Source organism: Podarcis pityusensis (assembly GCF_964106645.2).
Source record: "Podarcis pityusensis genome assembly, chromosome: 6".
NCBI classification, from domain to species: domain Eukaryota; kingdom Metazoa; phylum Chordata; class Lepidosauria; order Squamata; family Lacertidae; genus Podarcis; species Podarcis pityusensis.
Genome location: NC_138030.1, coordinates 96,625,979 through 96,641,487, shown reverse-complemented (window position 1 = coordinate 96,641,487; position 15,509 = coordinate 96,625,979). Strand labels below are relative to the sequence as shown.

At 40.7% G+C, this 15,509-nt stretch overlaps 1 protein-coding gene and 1 long non-coding RNA gene across 2 annotated transcripts in view; one reads left to right on the top strand and one right to left on the bottom strand.

Annotated features, from left to right (window-relative positions):
- DHX9 (DExH-box helicase 9) overlaps positions 1–15,509 on the bottom strand; it is a 28,982-nt gene that overhangs the window by 12,740 nt on the left and 733 nt on the right. The window contains 13 exon segments of the mRNA XM_081012050.1: positions 919–1,001; positions 1,414–1,555; positions 4,283–4,474; positions 5,080–5,157; positions 5,555–5,716; positions 5,820–5,909; positions 7,245–7,381; positions 8,497–8,543; positions 12,327–12,475; positions 12,975–13,087; positions 13,266–13,383; positions 14,108–14,248; positions 14,761–14,902. Of these exon segments, the coding sequence (XP_080868176.1) occupies positions 919–1,001; positions 1,414–1,555; positions 4,283–4,474; positions 5,080–5,157; positions 5,555–5,716; positions 5,820–5,909; positions 7,245–7,381; positions 8,497–8,543; positions 12,327–12,475; positions 12,975–13,087; positions 13,266–13,383; positions 14,108–14,248; positions 14,761–14,871 (1,563 nt within the window). The 5' untranslated portion in view covers positions 14,872–14,902.
- LOC308480672 overlaps positions 6,807–15,509 on the top strand; it is a 124,356-nt gene continuing 115,653 nt past the window's right edge. Inside the window, exon 1 of the long non-coding RNA XR_013988213.1 lies at positions 6,807–6,931. This is a non-coding gene — a long non-coding RNA (uncharacterized lncRNA). The remainder of the gene's footprint in view (positions 6,932–15,509) is intronic.

Here is a 15,509-nt window from a genome sequence, read left to right as displayed (position 1 = left end):
AAACACTTCACATCACTACCTATTGTTCAAAACACTTCACATCACTACCGTGTAACCTTAGAACAGGGGTGGGGAACCTGTGGTCCTTGCGATGCCACTGGGCTCCATCTCCCATCCACCTCAGTCAGTACGGCTACTGGTCAGGAATGATGGAGGGGGTGCAGTTCAGCAACATCTGCAGGGCCACAGGTTCTGCAGCTACGCAAGGGTTGTTATCCCCATATTTATTTATTTATTTATCCATACAAAAAAAATATATATCTTGCTTTTCGCCTTCAAAGTGGCTAGCAAAATATAGAAATAGAAAAAATAAAAACAGTGATTCCATCATTAAAGCTATTACCAAAAACACCACAAGACAGAAGGCAGAATTAAGAAAAGGAGGGGCAGATAGTGCAGGTGGGTGGTTGAGGAAAGGTGGCTTGCACAAGGATTCCTAGTGAATTCATGGCAGAGAGGGCATTCGTACTGCAGGCTTCTCAATTCATAGCTCAGTCTCTTAGCAACGATGTGACAACTAAAGTCCACTGCAATCTAAACCCCCAATATAAAGTAGTAACAATGCCCCATTCTAGTTCCCACCATCTGATGAATGCTGGGGTGCTTTGGAGTGCACCTTTCACATTTGCTCAAAGTTACAGGACCAATGGATTATTTTGTAGAGTTATTTTCTATCTACCCGATTTGCCTAAAGGATAGCTCTAGGTACTAGCATGTAGATCTCTAGCAGGGGCTAGAGGTGAACAAGAGAACCACCACTTTGTAAGCTTAGGACAACTTTGTTTTAATGGTGCAGAAACATAGTGTCAGCAGAACCTAACAGAAGCACCTACTCCCTTTCACAACAATAGGCATGCTTACAAAATGTTAAGGGAGCTAGGTGGCAAACAAGCTGTTTGGGTAGAGTTCAAAGCTTACATTAATGTCTCTCTCATGGATTTCATCCACAATAACATGACTGATTCCACGGATGCCAGCTTCCAGCTTTCTCAAGAGGACACCTTGAAGGAGAAAAAAGAAATTCATGTCAATGAAGATAGGTATCAGGTGAAGGTCAGAAATGGGTAGGGGGGGAAATCCCAGCCCCCCCTCTACAAAAAACAAAATAAAAAAACACCTCCAACCCCTCAGTACAAACACACATCTAAGCCCTTTCTACAGCTCCTTTCCAATTACTACTATGGGTTTGACAGCTACCTCTCTCATGAGGAGGAAATGGCGCCATTTTCATTCTAGCGCAAAGCTTCTAGACAGAGGCTGCATGAAGTAAGTTTCTAAGATTTCAATCATTTTCATGTTCGCTATGACTAAAACCACTGTGAGATGAGGTTCTCCAACTCTGCTTAGCTCCAGATTTTCTATATCACCTCACTATCCTAGCCTGGAAATGAGAGAATGGAAAGCAGCACACACCTACAGTGCAGAACATCATGCTGGCATGGGGTCGGGGAAGCACCGATTCAAAGCGGACACTATAACCACAGCTATTCCCAGGTTCTTCTCCTCTCTCGTAGGAGACTCTTTCTGCCACAGAAACAGCACTGATCCTCCTGGGCTATGGAATTAAAAGAAATATCTTTCAATTCAAAATATGAAATCTGCACCAACTCATCAACACCAATTCCCTGCAACAAACTCATGAATGAAAATCATAGAACTGGAAACAATACATTCAAACAGCATCTATGAAAAGGTGGAAAAATCACAGGTGTCATGATACCAAGGTACCCAAACATTGGATGCTGGGGATTCAGTGATCTGCAATCTCTCCACCCACCCACATCTGGGCAGGAAGAAAGCCAAAAATTAATGCTAGCATTTCAAAACCTGAAAGAGTCAGGGCCAAGACAACTCTGATCCAAAAAAAACCTTTATCCAAAAAACCTCTGATAAACATAAAACTGAAAATAAACTATTGTCTTTTCAGTTGTTGAGCAGGGCAAAAATGCTTTAAATAAATTAAATACAAATTCCAACATGTACATTTTCATACTGGAAAACTTGAGGAGGAAAATGCAGTCTCAATTGACAAAGACAGTTTCTGTAAACTGAGCTGAGATGATGTCACTGTCTGTACCCTTTTCCTATTAAGATACATTAATAGGAAGGAATACAAGGTAAAAGCCTTCGCTGATGATTTGGTTATAACAATAGAAGACCCTATTAAAAGTGTTAAGGAAGTCTTAGAAGAGATACAGCAATTTGGACAAGTTGCTGGTTTCAAATTAAATAAGAACAAAACGAAAATAATGGTTAAAAATATGGACCAAGAGATATTAGAAAGAATTCAGCAACAAACAGAGATGGAAGTGGTTAAGAAAGTTAAATATCTTGGGATTATATTAACTCCCAAGAGTATTGATCTTTTTCAAAATAATTATGTACCGATATGGAATAAGATTAGGAAGGACCTGGAAGTGTGGGGGAGAATGAAGTTATCATTTTGGGGAAGAATTGCAATGATAAAAATGAATGTGCTACCAAAAATGTTGTTTTTATTTCAATCAATACCAATAATTAAAGGTGTGACGATATTTAAAGAGTGGCAAAGAGTATTATCAAGATATATCTGGCAGGGCAAGAAGCTCAGAATAAAATTTAAGATTTTAACAGATGCAAAAGATAGAGGAGGCTTTGCCCTGCCAGACTTAAAGTTATATTTTTAGGCTGCATGTCTTTGCTGGGTGAAAGAATGGATAAAGTTAGAAAATTCAGAACTTTTGGACTTAGAAGGTTATGATAATAGATTTGGTTGGCACGCATATTTATGGTATGAGAAAAAAAGAGTGCATAAAGGTTTTGAAAATCACATATTCCGAGGTCCGCTGATTGAAGTGTGGAATAGGTACAAAAATATATTAGAGTTTAAAACTCTATTCTGGCTGTCGCCATTGGAGGTAATGAGTGTTAAGAAGATCAATATGACCGGGAGTTGGATTACATATGAGAATTTAATTATAAAAGAAGGAAATAAATGGAAATTGAAACCATACAAAGAAGTTAAAGAATATGTGTATGATTGTTTACATTACTTCCAATTGAATGCGATGTTTAAAAAAGAGATGCTGGAAAGAGGTTTTCAAGAAGAAAAATCTAGATTTCAAAAAGAAATTTTGAATAATGATCTTAAAATTCTATCTAAAATGTATAAATTATTACTTGAGTGGCATACTAAGGATGAATAGGTTAAAGTTGCAATGATTCAATGGGCCAAAGATTTTGGTTATAATATTCAATTTGATGACTGGATAAGACTGTGGAAAGAAGGAATGAAATTTACTGCATGTACTACAATAAAAGAAAATGTTATGAAAATGTTATATACAGTAGATGGTATGTAACACCAGTAAAACTTGGAAAGATGTATAAAGTTAGTAATAAATGTTGGAAATGTCAGGAGAAAGAAGGAACATTTTATCATATGTGGTGGGAATGTAAAAAAATGAAAGATTTCTGGGAAATGATTTACAATGAGTTGAAAAAAATGTTGAAATATACTTTTGTTAAGAAACCAGAAGCCTTTCTGTTAGGAATACTAAGAAATGATATAAAAAAGAAGGATGAGAAGTTGTTTTTATATGCAGTAACAGCGGCAAGAATCCTGGTGGCACAAAAATGGAAACAGGAAGAAATCCCGATGAAAGAAGAATGGAGAATGAAGTTGATGGAGTACGCAGAATTAGATAAACTAACGGGGAGAATTCGGAACCGGCGAGACCAAAGATTTACCGAGGACTGGAATAAATTTACAGAGTATATTGAAAATATATGCGAAGAACAATTAACGTTTGTAGGTTTTCAATAAGCTCTGTGATAATAATGGAAAGAAATATTGTTTTATAATAATTGTTAAGATTAATATGGTTAAAAAAAAACCAAACAATATAGATGGAAGAAATGTGAATAACTGTGATAATACGGAAAATTTCCAGATAGACTGAGGGAAGTCTGAAAGTGCAAAGATTAGAACTGGATGTAAATTTTGGATGGAATGTTTTTCCTTTATTGTTATATTTGAAAAAATTTATAAATAATTTTTTTTTTTTTTAAAAGATACATTACTCAGTCATTTTCAAGTTAACTACAGCACAATGATGGACAATTAGCAAATTAATCTCACAGGGATGGTTGAGAAGTATGCATTGCATCCACAAGATGACAAATGGGAGCACTAAGGATATATTACGGCTTGGTTTACTAAATTTCGTGGCAACTAATTCTGATGGGTATTATTCCCAAATACTTCACCAATCTTAAGGACTGCTCTGAACAGGCTCTTCACCTGAGTCACAACCACATTACACTCAGCAGCTCTTCCACTGTGAATAAATTCATCCAGGATGTACTGTGGAACTTGTGTGGTTTTGCCACAGCCTGTTGCCCCACGGATGATGACAACAGAATTTTGGTGGATGGCATCCAGAATCTCTCGCTCAAACTTTTTCACAGGCAGGGTTTCCCTCTCTTGAAGAATCTGGGACAAAGAGCAGTTTGTGATTAATATTCAGCAAATAACCTGGCAATTGGCAGTTTCCTGGCTATGTATTAGCAAATAAACCACTGTCTTCCTCACCCCAACTTCTGCACACTTTGAAAGTTTGGAGATCTAAGTATACCCTTTGGTTTCTTCCCCATTATATACAACACAAAGATCTTTTCAAGTGTGTGTGTGTGTGTGTACATATGCGCATCATACTGGTGAATATGCTTCTGCCAGTTCAAAGACCTACAACCTTCTCTGGCAGACTAGGACAAAGGAGGAAGTAGAAGTGATCAGGCACAATACCTGGCCAAATCTTACTCCAAAGAACCTGCCCCCTAGCAGATGGAGAAGAGCCACTGGGAAATGACAGACAGGGACAAGGTATGTGGAAGTAAGATAGCATGTATCTTGGGAGTTGTGCTCCATGTATGTAGAGTTTGGCTTTATACCCCAAACTAACCCAAGTCTATAAGACATTTTGGCTAATATCTGTGGTAATGTAAAGCAAGCACTCCCAAAAATATATCCTTGCAATTTTCTCTAACCTGTGAAAACCTATCACAAGGCTCAAGATCACTAAATGTCAGCTGACTTACTTTTTGCAGTTCCTGATCATTTTCCAGCTGATACACGAGGTTGCTTTTTAGGTCAATGCTTATCTGTTCTGGTGTAGCCTGAGAAAAGATCACAAGATTTGAAGATACATACTGCTTTAAAATAGTTCCAGTTACAGATAGGTAGCCGTGTTGGTCTGCCATAGTCAAAACAAAAAAATTCCTTCCAGTAGCACCTTAAAGACCAACTAAGTTAGTTCTTGGTATGAGCTTTCGTGTGCAAGCACACTTCTTCAGATACACTTCTTCAGGTATCTGAAGAAGTGTGCTTGCACACGAAAGCTCATACCAAGAACTAACTTAGTTGGTCTTTAAGGTGCTACTGGAAGGAATTTTTTTGTTTTGCTTTAAAATAGGTACAACAAAGCCAACTAAGTAAACAGCAAACAAATTTCTGTAAAAAGTAAAAATGAGTCATGCCAGGAATCACAATAAAATATATGAATTGTAGGCTTACGTATGCCAGAGGACCCTCATCAATATTGCAGCTAGTCCACGGATTCCAGTTTGACTGAGGGGGGGACCAGGGCACAACCCCTGTCTGATTCTGTTTCTGGGATGGTTCAAAGTGGGCCAACTTTCCAATGTTGAGAATAGCAGGGAAGTTGGGATCTTCGGGCTGCCAAGTTAGTTAGAAAAATAACACAGTGCTTAGTGAAAATAGGCAGAATCCCATCTGACTGAGAAAGTGAAAAGAAAGCTGTTCTTGACCACACACTCACCGGTGGAACAGTTTCAAGACACATCTCCTCAACAATGCCTTGCAAGTGATATTCTAAATCTGAAGAGATGTTGACTTCGTAAGGCTCCACCTATGAAATTGACATGCGTAAAGATGTTCTCAGATCCAATAAAGAAACCACTCCCTTGAAAGATGTACTTGCACAGTACACTTGCTTACAGAAAAGGAAGTCATAATATTCTTGGCTCAGAACACAAATAGGAAATAGATCACATTAAACCACGAAAACTTCTTCTTTCTTTTTAAAAGTACATACAGTGGTGCCCCGCAAGATGAATGCCTCGCAAGACGGAAAACTCGCTAGACGAAAGGGTTTTCCGTTTTTTGAGCTGCTTCGCAAGACGAATTTCCCTATGGGCTTGCTTCGCAAGACGAAAACGTCTTGCAAGTTTGTTTCCTTTTTCTTAACACCGTTAATACAGTTGCGACTTGACTTTGAGGAGCAACTCATAGAACACAGTGTACATAGTAGCCTTTTTTGAGGTTTTTAAAGACTTTGGTGATTTTTGAAGCTTTTCCAAAACTTCTTTTGCAGCCATTTGGTAAGTTAAGCTTTTAAAACTTTTTTGGGGGGGTTTGGATTTTGGGTTGGGGTGTTTGGATTTCAAGGACTTGGTGTTGGGGAGGGGTTTGCAAGAATCTGGAAGCTTGTGTGGTTTTTTTCTGCATTTTTATGATTTTCTGTGACCATTGGGCCACTCTGCTGTTTTTTTAAAAAAATTCTGGATTTGAATTTCTGTGTGCTGGGTGGCTGGGGGAACAGTTGGGGAGGGGTTTGCAAGAATCTGGAAGCTTGTGGGTTTTTTTCTGCATTTTTATGATTTTCTGTGACCATTGGGCAACTCTGCTGTTTTTTAAAAAAAATTCTGGGTTTGAATTTTGAAATGCTCTTTACAGTATGTGTGACTTTAAAGAGCACTTAATAAACTCGTGTTGTACCAAATTTGGCTTTGTTTAGACTTTTTTTGACCATAGGAACGCATTAATTGATTTTCAATGCATTCCTATGGGATTTTGTGCTTCGCAAGACGAAAAATTCGCTAGACGAAAAAATTCGCGGAACGAATTAATTTCGTCTTGCGAGGCACCACTGTATATGTGTCGTATCTAAAAACCAAAACATAGCAACTGTACTTAAAAGTGCTTAACTTTGGGAGGGATGTTTTAGTCTTCTGCCTCATCAAAAAGGGGAAAAAATTTAAAACAGAGCAAGTATCCAAAACCAGCCATTATCAAATCAAGAAAGCCAGTTGATACAGAAAGGCTCCACAGTGCTACAAAAAGACACTCTAGCCTGGTGACTATTCAACAGAATGAAATCTTTTACAAGTCTGAGGAATGCATTTGTGCACGCGCACAAACACACGCACACACAACAGCATAGGACATTTGCAACAGGACTCACTGATTCGCCTTCCTTCTTCTTGGTCTGTCCAGAGTAAGGCTCAATGATGTTCAAGTGATAGAGCTGCCTAACCAAAGACAGAGCACAGGACTGGGCAGCCAGCTTTTTGTTTGAGCCATGCTCACGAGCATAGATTCCTGAAATAGAGCAGTCCAATATTACCATAGTTTGAAATTTTATTAGTCCAAAGAGAAAATAGAGATGTGTTTCACAGCGCCATCTCCCAACCAGAAGTCACTAAACAACAACAATGAAACTTCTCAAAGATCACAAGCGGAAGCCGTGAAATTTTATCAGTGCAAGTAATCAAATTGCTTTGGTACTTAATTACCATCAGGGAACACAAAGAATCATAGGACATTGGAAGGGACCACAAGGCTCATCTGATCCAACCCCCCGCAGGGTCTTGGTTCTCTAGTTGTGTGCCTTGTTGGCTAACATGCAATAAGAGGGCTGGCATGTGTGGGCATGGAATCAAGGGGACCCAGAGTAGTTTGGGCTATAGGCTACAACATGTCTCCTAGAGAAAAATATACACCAGGAGGCTTAGTTTGGTCAGAATTGAGTATACACTTCCAGAGCTAATGCTAAATACATTACTTCTGGTAAATGAGCCATCATAGCTGCTAAAGGGCCGTGTCCTGGGCTTTTTAGACTCTGCTACCCATGTACTGTGGGACGCGGGTGGCGCTGTGGGTTAAACCACAGAGCCTAGGTCGGCGGTTCGAAAGCCCGTGACGGGGTGAGCTCCTGTTGCTCGGTCCCAGCTCCTGCCATCCTAGCAGTTCGAAAGCACATCGAAGTGCAAGTAGATAAATAGGTACCGCTCCGGCGGGAAGGTAAACGGCGTTTCCGTGCACTGCTCTGGTTCGCCAGAAGCGGCTTAGTCCTGCTGGCCACATGACCCAGAAGCTGTACGCAGGCTCCCTCAGCCAATAAAGCGAGATGAGCGCCGCAACCCCAGAGTCAGTCACGACTGGACCTAATGGTCAGGGGTCCCTTTACCTTTACCCATGTACTATCTGACACCAAAGGGGTGCACTGGTTGCCAGATGTGAAATATATTGGCATTATTTTCAGCTCTCCCACCCCACTAGGAAGGGAACTGTACTTCACATACTGATTTCAACTGCAAGTGCCTGAAAGAGTTGAGACTCACTAACACCACCAAAACCAACAGTATATTAAAAAAAACTTCCAATAGGGATTGCACAAAATACAACACTAAATTCACTCCCAATAAGACACTTACTTCTAGCCGGCTTTTTGACATAAATGGTCATTTCTGCAATAAAGCTCCTGCAACACATACAGAAAGCAGAGTATTAGGGCTTTAGTTTTTGAGGGAGATCAAACTAGGCACCTCCAACATAGCCAGGCCTTTTCCATTAAGCAAAGCCCAATAAAATTCAAACTTTCACTGTTAACTCCACATGATTAGCACTTAAAAAAAAATTAATGACTTCGCTGTAAAGTAACTGTAAAATGAGCAGCTCTTTCCAAGCACATATGTTTTTACAATGTTTTAAAGGTTAAGGTGTTCTTAAGAGAATAATTTATAATCTGTACGTCTTGCTGGTTAAAAAAGAATGGGCAAATAATAAGCTTCCAAATTAATATGAATCCATTGAGAAGAAAAAATTAATTAGACTAAAAAAATTACAGGATTTAATTGCAGAATAGAAGCACACTGTACAAAACCCAAAAAGAACCAGATTTTAAAAACTCCATTTAGGATTTTGTCTATCTCAGCCTCACATCTGCAACTGCAGGCTTTTGCCCAAAAAGGAGCCAAAATATGACTAATCTGGCAAAATAGGCAACAGTAAAGGTAGCACTTCCCTCAACAAGCTATCTAGGAAAAATATGGCTGAGGTTGGAACTACCCATCTAAGGTAGCAAGATAAATACACAGCTTCACGTGGCTCTTATTTTTACCTGCTTTGGAATGCAATCAGTTGGTTTAGTTTCCACAAATATCTTGGTCATTTAAGGTACGAATGGACAAGGCTATAGTCCTAAATATGTTTATGTTACAACGCATACACCTATTACCAATGAAGTTTGGGTGACAGTCCTCAGAAAGTTACTCATTTAACTGAGTGGGATGCATTTTTGAGTAAACATGTGTAAGAACTGTCAGGTTTAAAATAAATTGCTTGGGAATGGTAATTAACTCAAACTGGGTTTTAAAATTTGTTGAGGTCTCCTTATACTTTAATAGGTGGAATTGCGCCCAGCATTTCTGCTGTGTTGCAAGAAGATCACATTGCACCTGCAACTAGTTCAAGGTTTTGATATCTCACTGCAAACAAGAGAAGTTATATTACGCTCAGAGGCCTCTTCCTAAACCCCCAGTGAACTGACCTTCAGGCACAGCGGCTTCATGAGTCAAAAGGCCACTGGCTCTCAGGGACACAACAGCCACCCTTTCATTAATGACACCGATGCCAGTATGTTTCTCAGCCAGGCTTATATCCAGCACTCAATTCATTCTCCTCCACCTGGGGGGGAACAGCAACACCAGAAATCAATTTACAATAGATCCCCATGTGATTGCTTAGTACAGCCTAAGCAGCAGCACATGTGTGAATGAGCAAAAATCTCTGGTGTTGCAGTTGGCCACCCCTTTCGGCCTGGAGCTTAACCTGCAATGCTGCTATGGAGTCATCTTCCCATCCTGCCATCTGACAGAGCACCCTGTTTGTGCGCAAGGAAAGCATGCTTGTGTTTAGAATTATATACTCCCAAACTAGTTTCTGGAAAGAAACATCCAATCACAAATGAAATGCCAGGAAGACATGGTACCAACTCTCATCTATGATGTGGAATTTTAAAAAAAATTCCCTGCTGTATTTGTCCATGGGAAACTATCCACTTCTTAATTTTCACAAAATGAATCAGTTACATAATGAACAGACACGGTATTAGCCCAAATGGCCAGTTTCAAAGTTGCAATTAGCTTTTTTATGAGACTACCCAAAGGAAGCATATTTATATTTATAAAAATGGGATAGAAATATGTGCACAGCTCCTTTAGAAGAGCAATAAATAGTATGAACTGTTTCCAGTAGCTAAGCTTTTTTTCTTAAAACTTTAAAATAGGTTGGTTTGGGAATCTGCTTCCAGTTTCAAGTCAATCAGAGTTCCGTGTTAGATGAGTTTAAAACAAAACTGGTGTTGGGAGGAGGGCTTTTCGATTTGGGACAAGTTAGGTCTGCGCAAAGGGATGGGCTTTACTCAAATCAGGATGGAATCAGGCAGCTGGCACTTTAAAAGATGGGACAGCAGAATTTGATATAATGGTGACCTCTAGTTATTCTAGAACTGGAAGCAGAAGTTTTTGTAACACTAAAAAGGAAACATCAAAACTTACCAATACAACCAAACCATGCTTTCTCAGAATTTTTGTTTGCGTAACTGCAGTCATCCACTAGAACAGTGTTTCCCAAACTTGGGTCTCCGGCTGTTGTTAGACTACAATTCCCACCATCCCTGACCACTGGTCTTGCTAGCGAGGGATTACAGGAATTGTAGCCCAAAAACAGGTGGAGACCCGTTTGGGAAACACTGCACTGCACAGGCTACACAAACTGTGCACCCCCCCCACCTTCTCACTACTGAGCAAGTTTAAGTTTTAGATAAATCTAAACCATTGGATATATCACAGCATGTTTTCGAAAACATCTTTTTGCTTCCCTGCAGACACAAGTGATCCATCCGAGCCTTCCTGGGAGTAACAAGTTCTACACCCTGGAATGCTCTCTGGAAAATAGCAAGCAGGCTGAGAAACGTACTGTCACTCACTGCTCCCATCTTCATCAAGCAAACAGACTGGAAGTCACGTTCCAGAGAAGTACAACTTCCACAACAGTTGGGTGGAAAAATATTCTGTAATTAACACCTTCCAAAGCATTCAAAATTAGGGCTGCCACCTTTTTACCAGTACCACTCTTTTGTATTCTAGTCTGTCATGCAGAAATTAAGCAGGCAAAGTTTTTTCCTGGGATAGTGAAGCTTTACCAAAGTGATTACTGCACGCCAGGCTGCTGATTTAACACCCAGGAGTAGGGCCAGTAAAAAGATGGCAACCCTGACAATGTTTTGCGTACTCAAAGCAATTATCTCCACTGGAAGCTGGAAGAAAAAAGTAATGTCACAAAGTACACTTAAAGCCAGAAATTAAATCTGATTCTGATTACACAATGGCCCAGTTCAGATGGAACATATTCAGCCCAACCAACTATGGATCATTGGAGCCAGAACAAGAGAGGTCCTTGACCTCCTGGTTCTCCCCTATTGCACTGCCTTTTCTTGCACACCTGGTGGTGTTTTCGAAAGAGACACCAGAAACCCGCAAGTATCGTTGCCGTGAGCACTAGCTATAACTGCAGCATGTGCCCTTTTCCACCCTTGACATAAAAGGAATATTCTCAAAGCAGTTTACACAGCTAAAATTGGACGGCCTTAAAAAAAAATATCTTTCACTCTACAGTTTTATCTTCCAATTCCTTCCTTAAAGAGGATACTCCTGGTGTCTCATAGGCTTCACCAAGCAGATGGTATCAGCTGCTCCTGGCTTCTGGAATTTTCAGAGACAGCTGTTGAAGTGATGCAAGAAGTCCTCCCTCCAGATTTCCTGCTGTTGTTTTGCCAGCCAGAAGGGGTCACAGGGGAATTGCCTCCTTGCCCTGGAAGTGTGTCACCAGGCCTGTTTCTGTTCTTTAAGTGCAAATATAGGACACTAAAATACAGACCTCTTCCAAGCTCAGCTTCAAAAGCAGCACTGTAGCCAGAAGACTGGCTGTTATCTGGAAAGCTGAAGTCAAATAATGGTACAAGTTCCTTGAAAGGGAGGAGAGAAATGGGGCGGGCAGTTGCCAAAACACAAAACTGTATGTTCTCAGCAGAGGGAATGCAGCTCTATGGAGGCTATGCTCCTGGCAGTGGCTAGATTAGAGAGACCGACAAATAGTTGATTTGCGTATCCATTAAGTTAACTAAATTCCCTATTTGAAAGTGCAGAGCAGCCAAGAAGCATTTCAACATTATCAGCAACACAAAGGAGAAAACCTAGCAAACCTGTTGTGATCAGGCCCCACTTGGGTGTATTTATATTCTCCTTGAATCTTCTCTTTTTGGAAAAACTGGTTCAGGCGTGCCTTGGCATTTTCTAAGGTCCAATTCCCATGAAGACTAGCATTTAAGTCTACTTCTTCTGACTCCAAAGTCTGATGGTAAGAAACAAATGTCTTGTAATTAAAGTTTACAAGGGCCACTCTTAACTTTGTTACATGTCAGTATTAGAAGAAACAGGCTTTAAGATTTCTGGATCATCTTGTCTGCAAGCTAAGATAAGCATTTCCATAGTAAATTAAACAACTTTAATACTATGACTAAACCATTAGATCTGTGTATTGGAGACTCCACATGTTCTGATAGGCAACCCCTGAGAATCTATTTTGTAATAAGCCCAGAATTATTCCACTATCCCCCAAATATAGCCGTAGATTAAAGGAAGTGTAACAGTAACAAAAGTTACTTCATATGCTAACCAAGACGATAAAAATATCAAATATTTGAGCTTTACCTGCAGAATAATCTCACATAAATTCCACCCCACCAAACAAGCATATGGAAGTATCTTCTATGTATCAACCGACCTGGAACTATAATGTGTACTGAACTTATCTTAAAGGGGGGGGGAGGGGAGAGAGAAACAACCCTTACTGCCTGAGCCTCCTGCTCCTCCTTCCTGGAATAGTAATCCTTCAGATTAGCTCCGCGGTCCCACTGAGTTACCCCATAGCCAGAGCTTCCAACTCCAGAAGAAGGAACACCATCTATCAGGGAAGAGAAGAAAGTGAAGTGTTTCCTAATAGCTGTAAAACACATGCTGTGAGTACATTTTAATAGAATTCCCCAGTCTCACCACCTCTGTCTTCCCAACCTCTTGATTTATAAAGCACCAAGAGTGTAACACATATAAGGCATGTAAGACGCAGGTGTTCAGTGCCTTACCTACTTCTGTTTTGAGAGCCAGATGAGGAGGAATCGGCCCTCCCAAAGGTGTAGTAAACCCATCTGCACCTTCTTCTGTTCCAGCCACTTCTCCATCACCAGCACCCACAGCTCCCGCCTAAGCAAGAACAAGTATTTTGTGAATTACAATGTTGCTTTCCTCAGAGTCCCCAATCCCCAAATGTGACCCAGACTCTGCTAAGTATTTTCCTTTCATAGTCAACTTAAAGAGCTGCAAAACTGGGGTGGACTTACTTTTAATTTATTTTTTAATCTGCCATCCTTTCCAAGGGAGCCCCAGGCAACAACAAGTGATAAAACAATGGGAAATATTTTAATTTAAAAGGCTTGTACGTTTACATGTCCTCCACACATCGGGCTCTGCATTCCTATGTGCCTCAGCTTTCTTTTCTTTTAAGAACGATTCTAACCCTTAGAAAGTGGGTGGAAAGACAAAACCTCCAATGTTAGTCAGACCCAGAGCAGACTCACTGAAATCAGTAGACATTACTAACTTAGGTTCATTCATTTCAATAGATTTACTCTGAGTAAAACATAGCTGGATACAATCTTCAAATATCATCCACAGTAATAAACTATGCAAGTTTCACAAACATTAGCAACTTCGCACAAGTATTTTGAGAATTCAGTATATGGCCTTCCTTGCAGCAATTTTTTGGAAAAAATGCAGCTTACATTTGGTTTCCAGGTAGTCACTTGATCAGACCTAGACACACTTCATATGCTTTCAGACCATATCCTGGTCCTTGACAGTAAACCTAACCTTGATTATAAAATCATGACATACCACATCACATATCCCCCAGAACAGAAACACTTACTCCGAAAGCTGGGATTTCTTCACTTTTGATTTCATTCACTCGAACCAGGTAATTGAGGAAGTCCCTTGCTGCGTTGGTCTGGGCATCTTTCTTGTTGGTGGAGTTGCCCATGCCAGTATAGTTGAAGCCTGTCACCCGAACCTGCAATGAGTGGATACACAGGCTCAGGAAGGAAAAACATGGGAAGTCTCAACACCACACCAGCTCATCGCAAATACCATTTCCAAGTGACTTCAAGTTGGAAAACGAAAAAGTGCAGAGAACAACTGGGCATACTGCTTTTGAGACTTCTTCAAGTGAGAGGATTGAATGGCAAAACATACAGCAACTTACGTTTACAATGAACAACTCCCATTACCTGTTTGCCATAAAAAGTACAATCTAAATCAGGGTGTGGATGTCCAGCTGCAGTTGGCAAGTGGCAATGGGGATGGAGGACAGTTTCGGTGGACGAAGCAGGGTGTGGGCTTGGGCTGCTTAATGCAGTCTCTGGAGAGCACCCAAAAGCGCCTGGTGCTAGACAAGAGAGGTCACTGGCCCAGGCAACATGTTGCCCATCCCAGCTTTAGGAAATATTCTTTTCCAAGCACCCTTGCATGAGCACATGAAGACAAAGCAAAGCTGCTCTGAGCTCCTCAGACACAGGCTCTCACCTCACACATGAACTTCTGTCGGTTTTTGTTGCCCACAGCACGGATTTCGTAAGCTGGGGTGATCTTCCGCTTGCCGCACCAAGCATACAGGAAATTCTTCACGTCCCCCATGGCAAAACTGGGTGGAGTAGTGCAGCCCCTACTGTGGGAGGTTGAAAAACATACTTAAAGCACTAGGACATAGACTAACTTTCTTTCTCCAGAGTAGCCTTCTCCAAGTGGCCCTCCAGTATTCTTGAACTATAGCTCCCAGGAGCCCCAGGCAGCACAAGGCGGCAAGACTAGAGGCTAGATGTCCCCCATTAGCTATAATGACATTTTCCTTTTGTTAGGAGGACACAAATAGAAGCCGCTGACACAAAACAAGAGGGAACTCAGGACTCTAAAAGCACTGGCCACACTGAGATATAATGCTACAATAAAAGAGCTGGAAGGGACCAAGAGGGTCATCTAGTCCAACCCGCTGCAATGCAGAATATTTTTGCTCAATGTGGGACCCATGGCCCTGAGGTTAAGAGTCTCATGCTCTACCGACAGAGCTATCTCACATTTAGCACAGCCTCCCCCAATGTGGTACCCTCCAGATATTTTAGGCTGTGGCTTCTTTATCAGCCCCAGTCAGCACAGTCCACACTATTTCAAGCTCAGCTACACGAGAGAAAAGACAACGTATTTCCATAGCTGTTATCCCACTCTAAATTCTATGTTTCTATCCTTACGTTGCTGACGGCAATAGTTAGGTATTTACT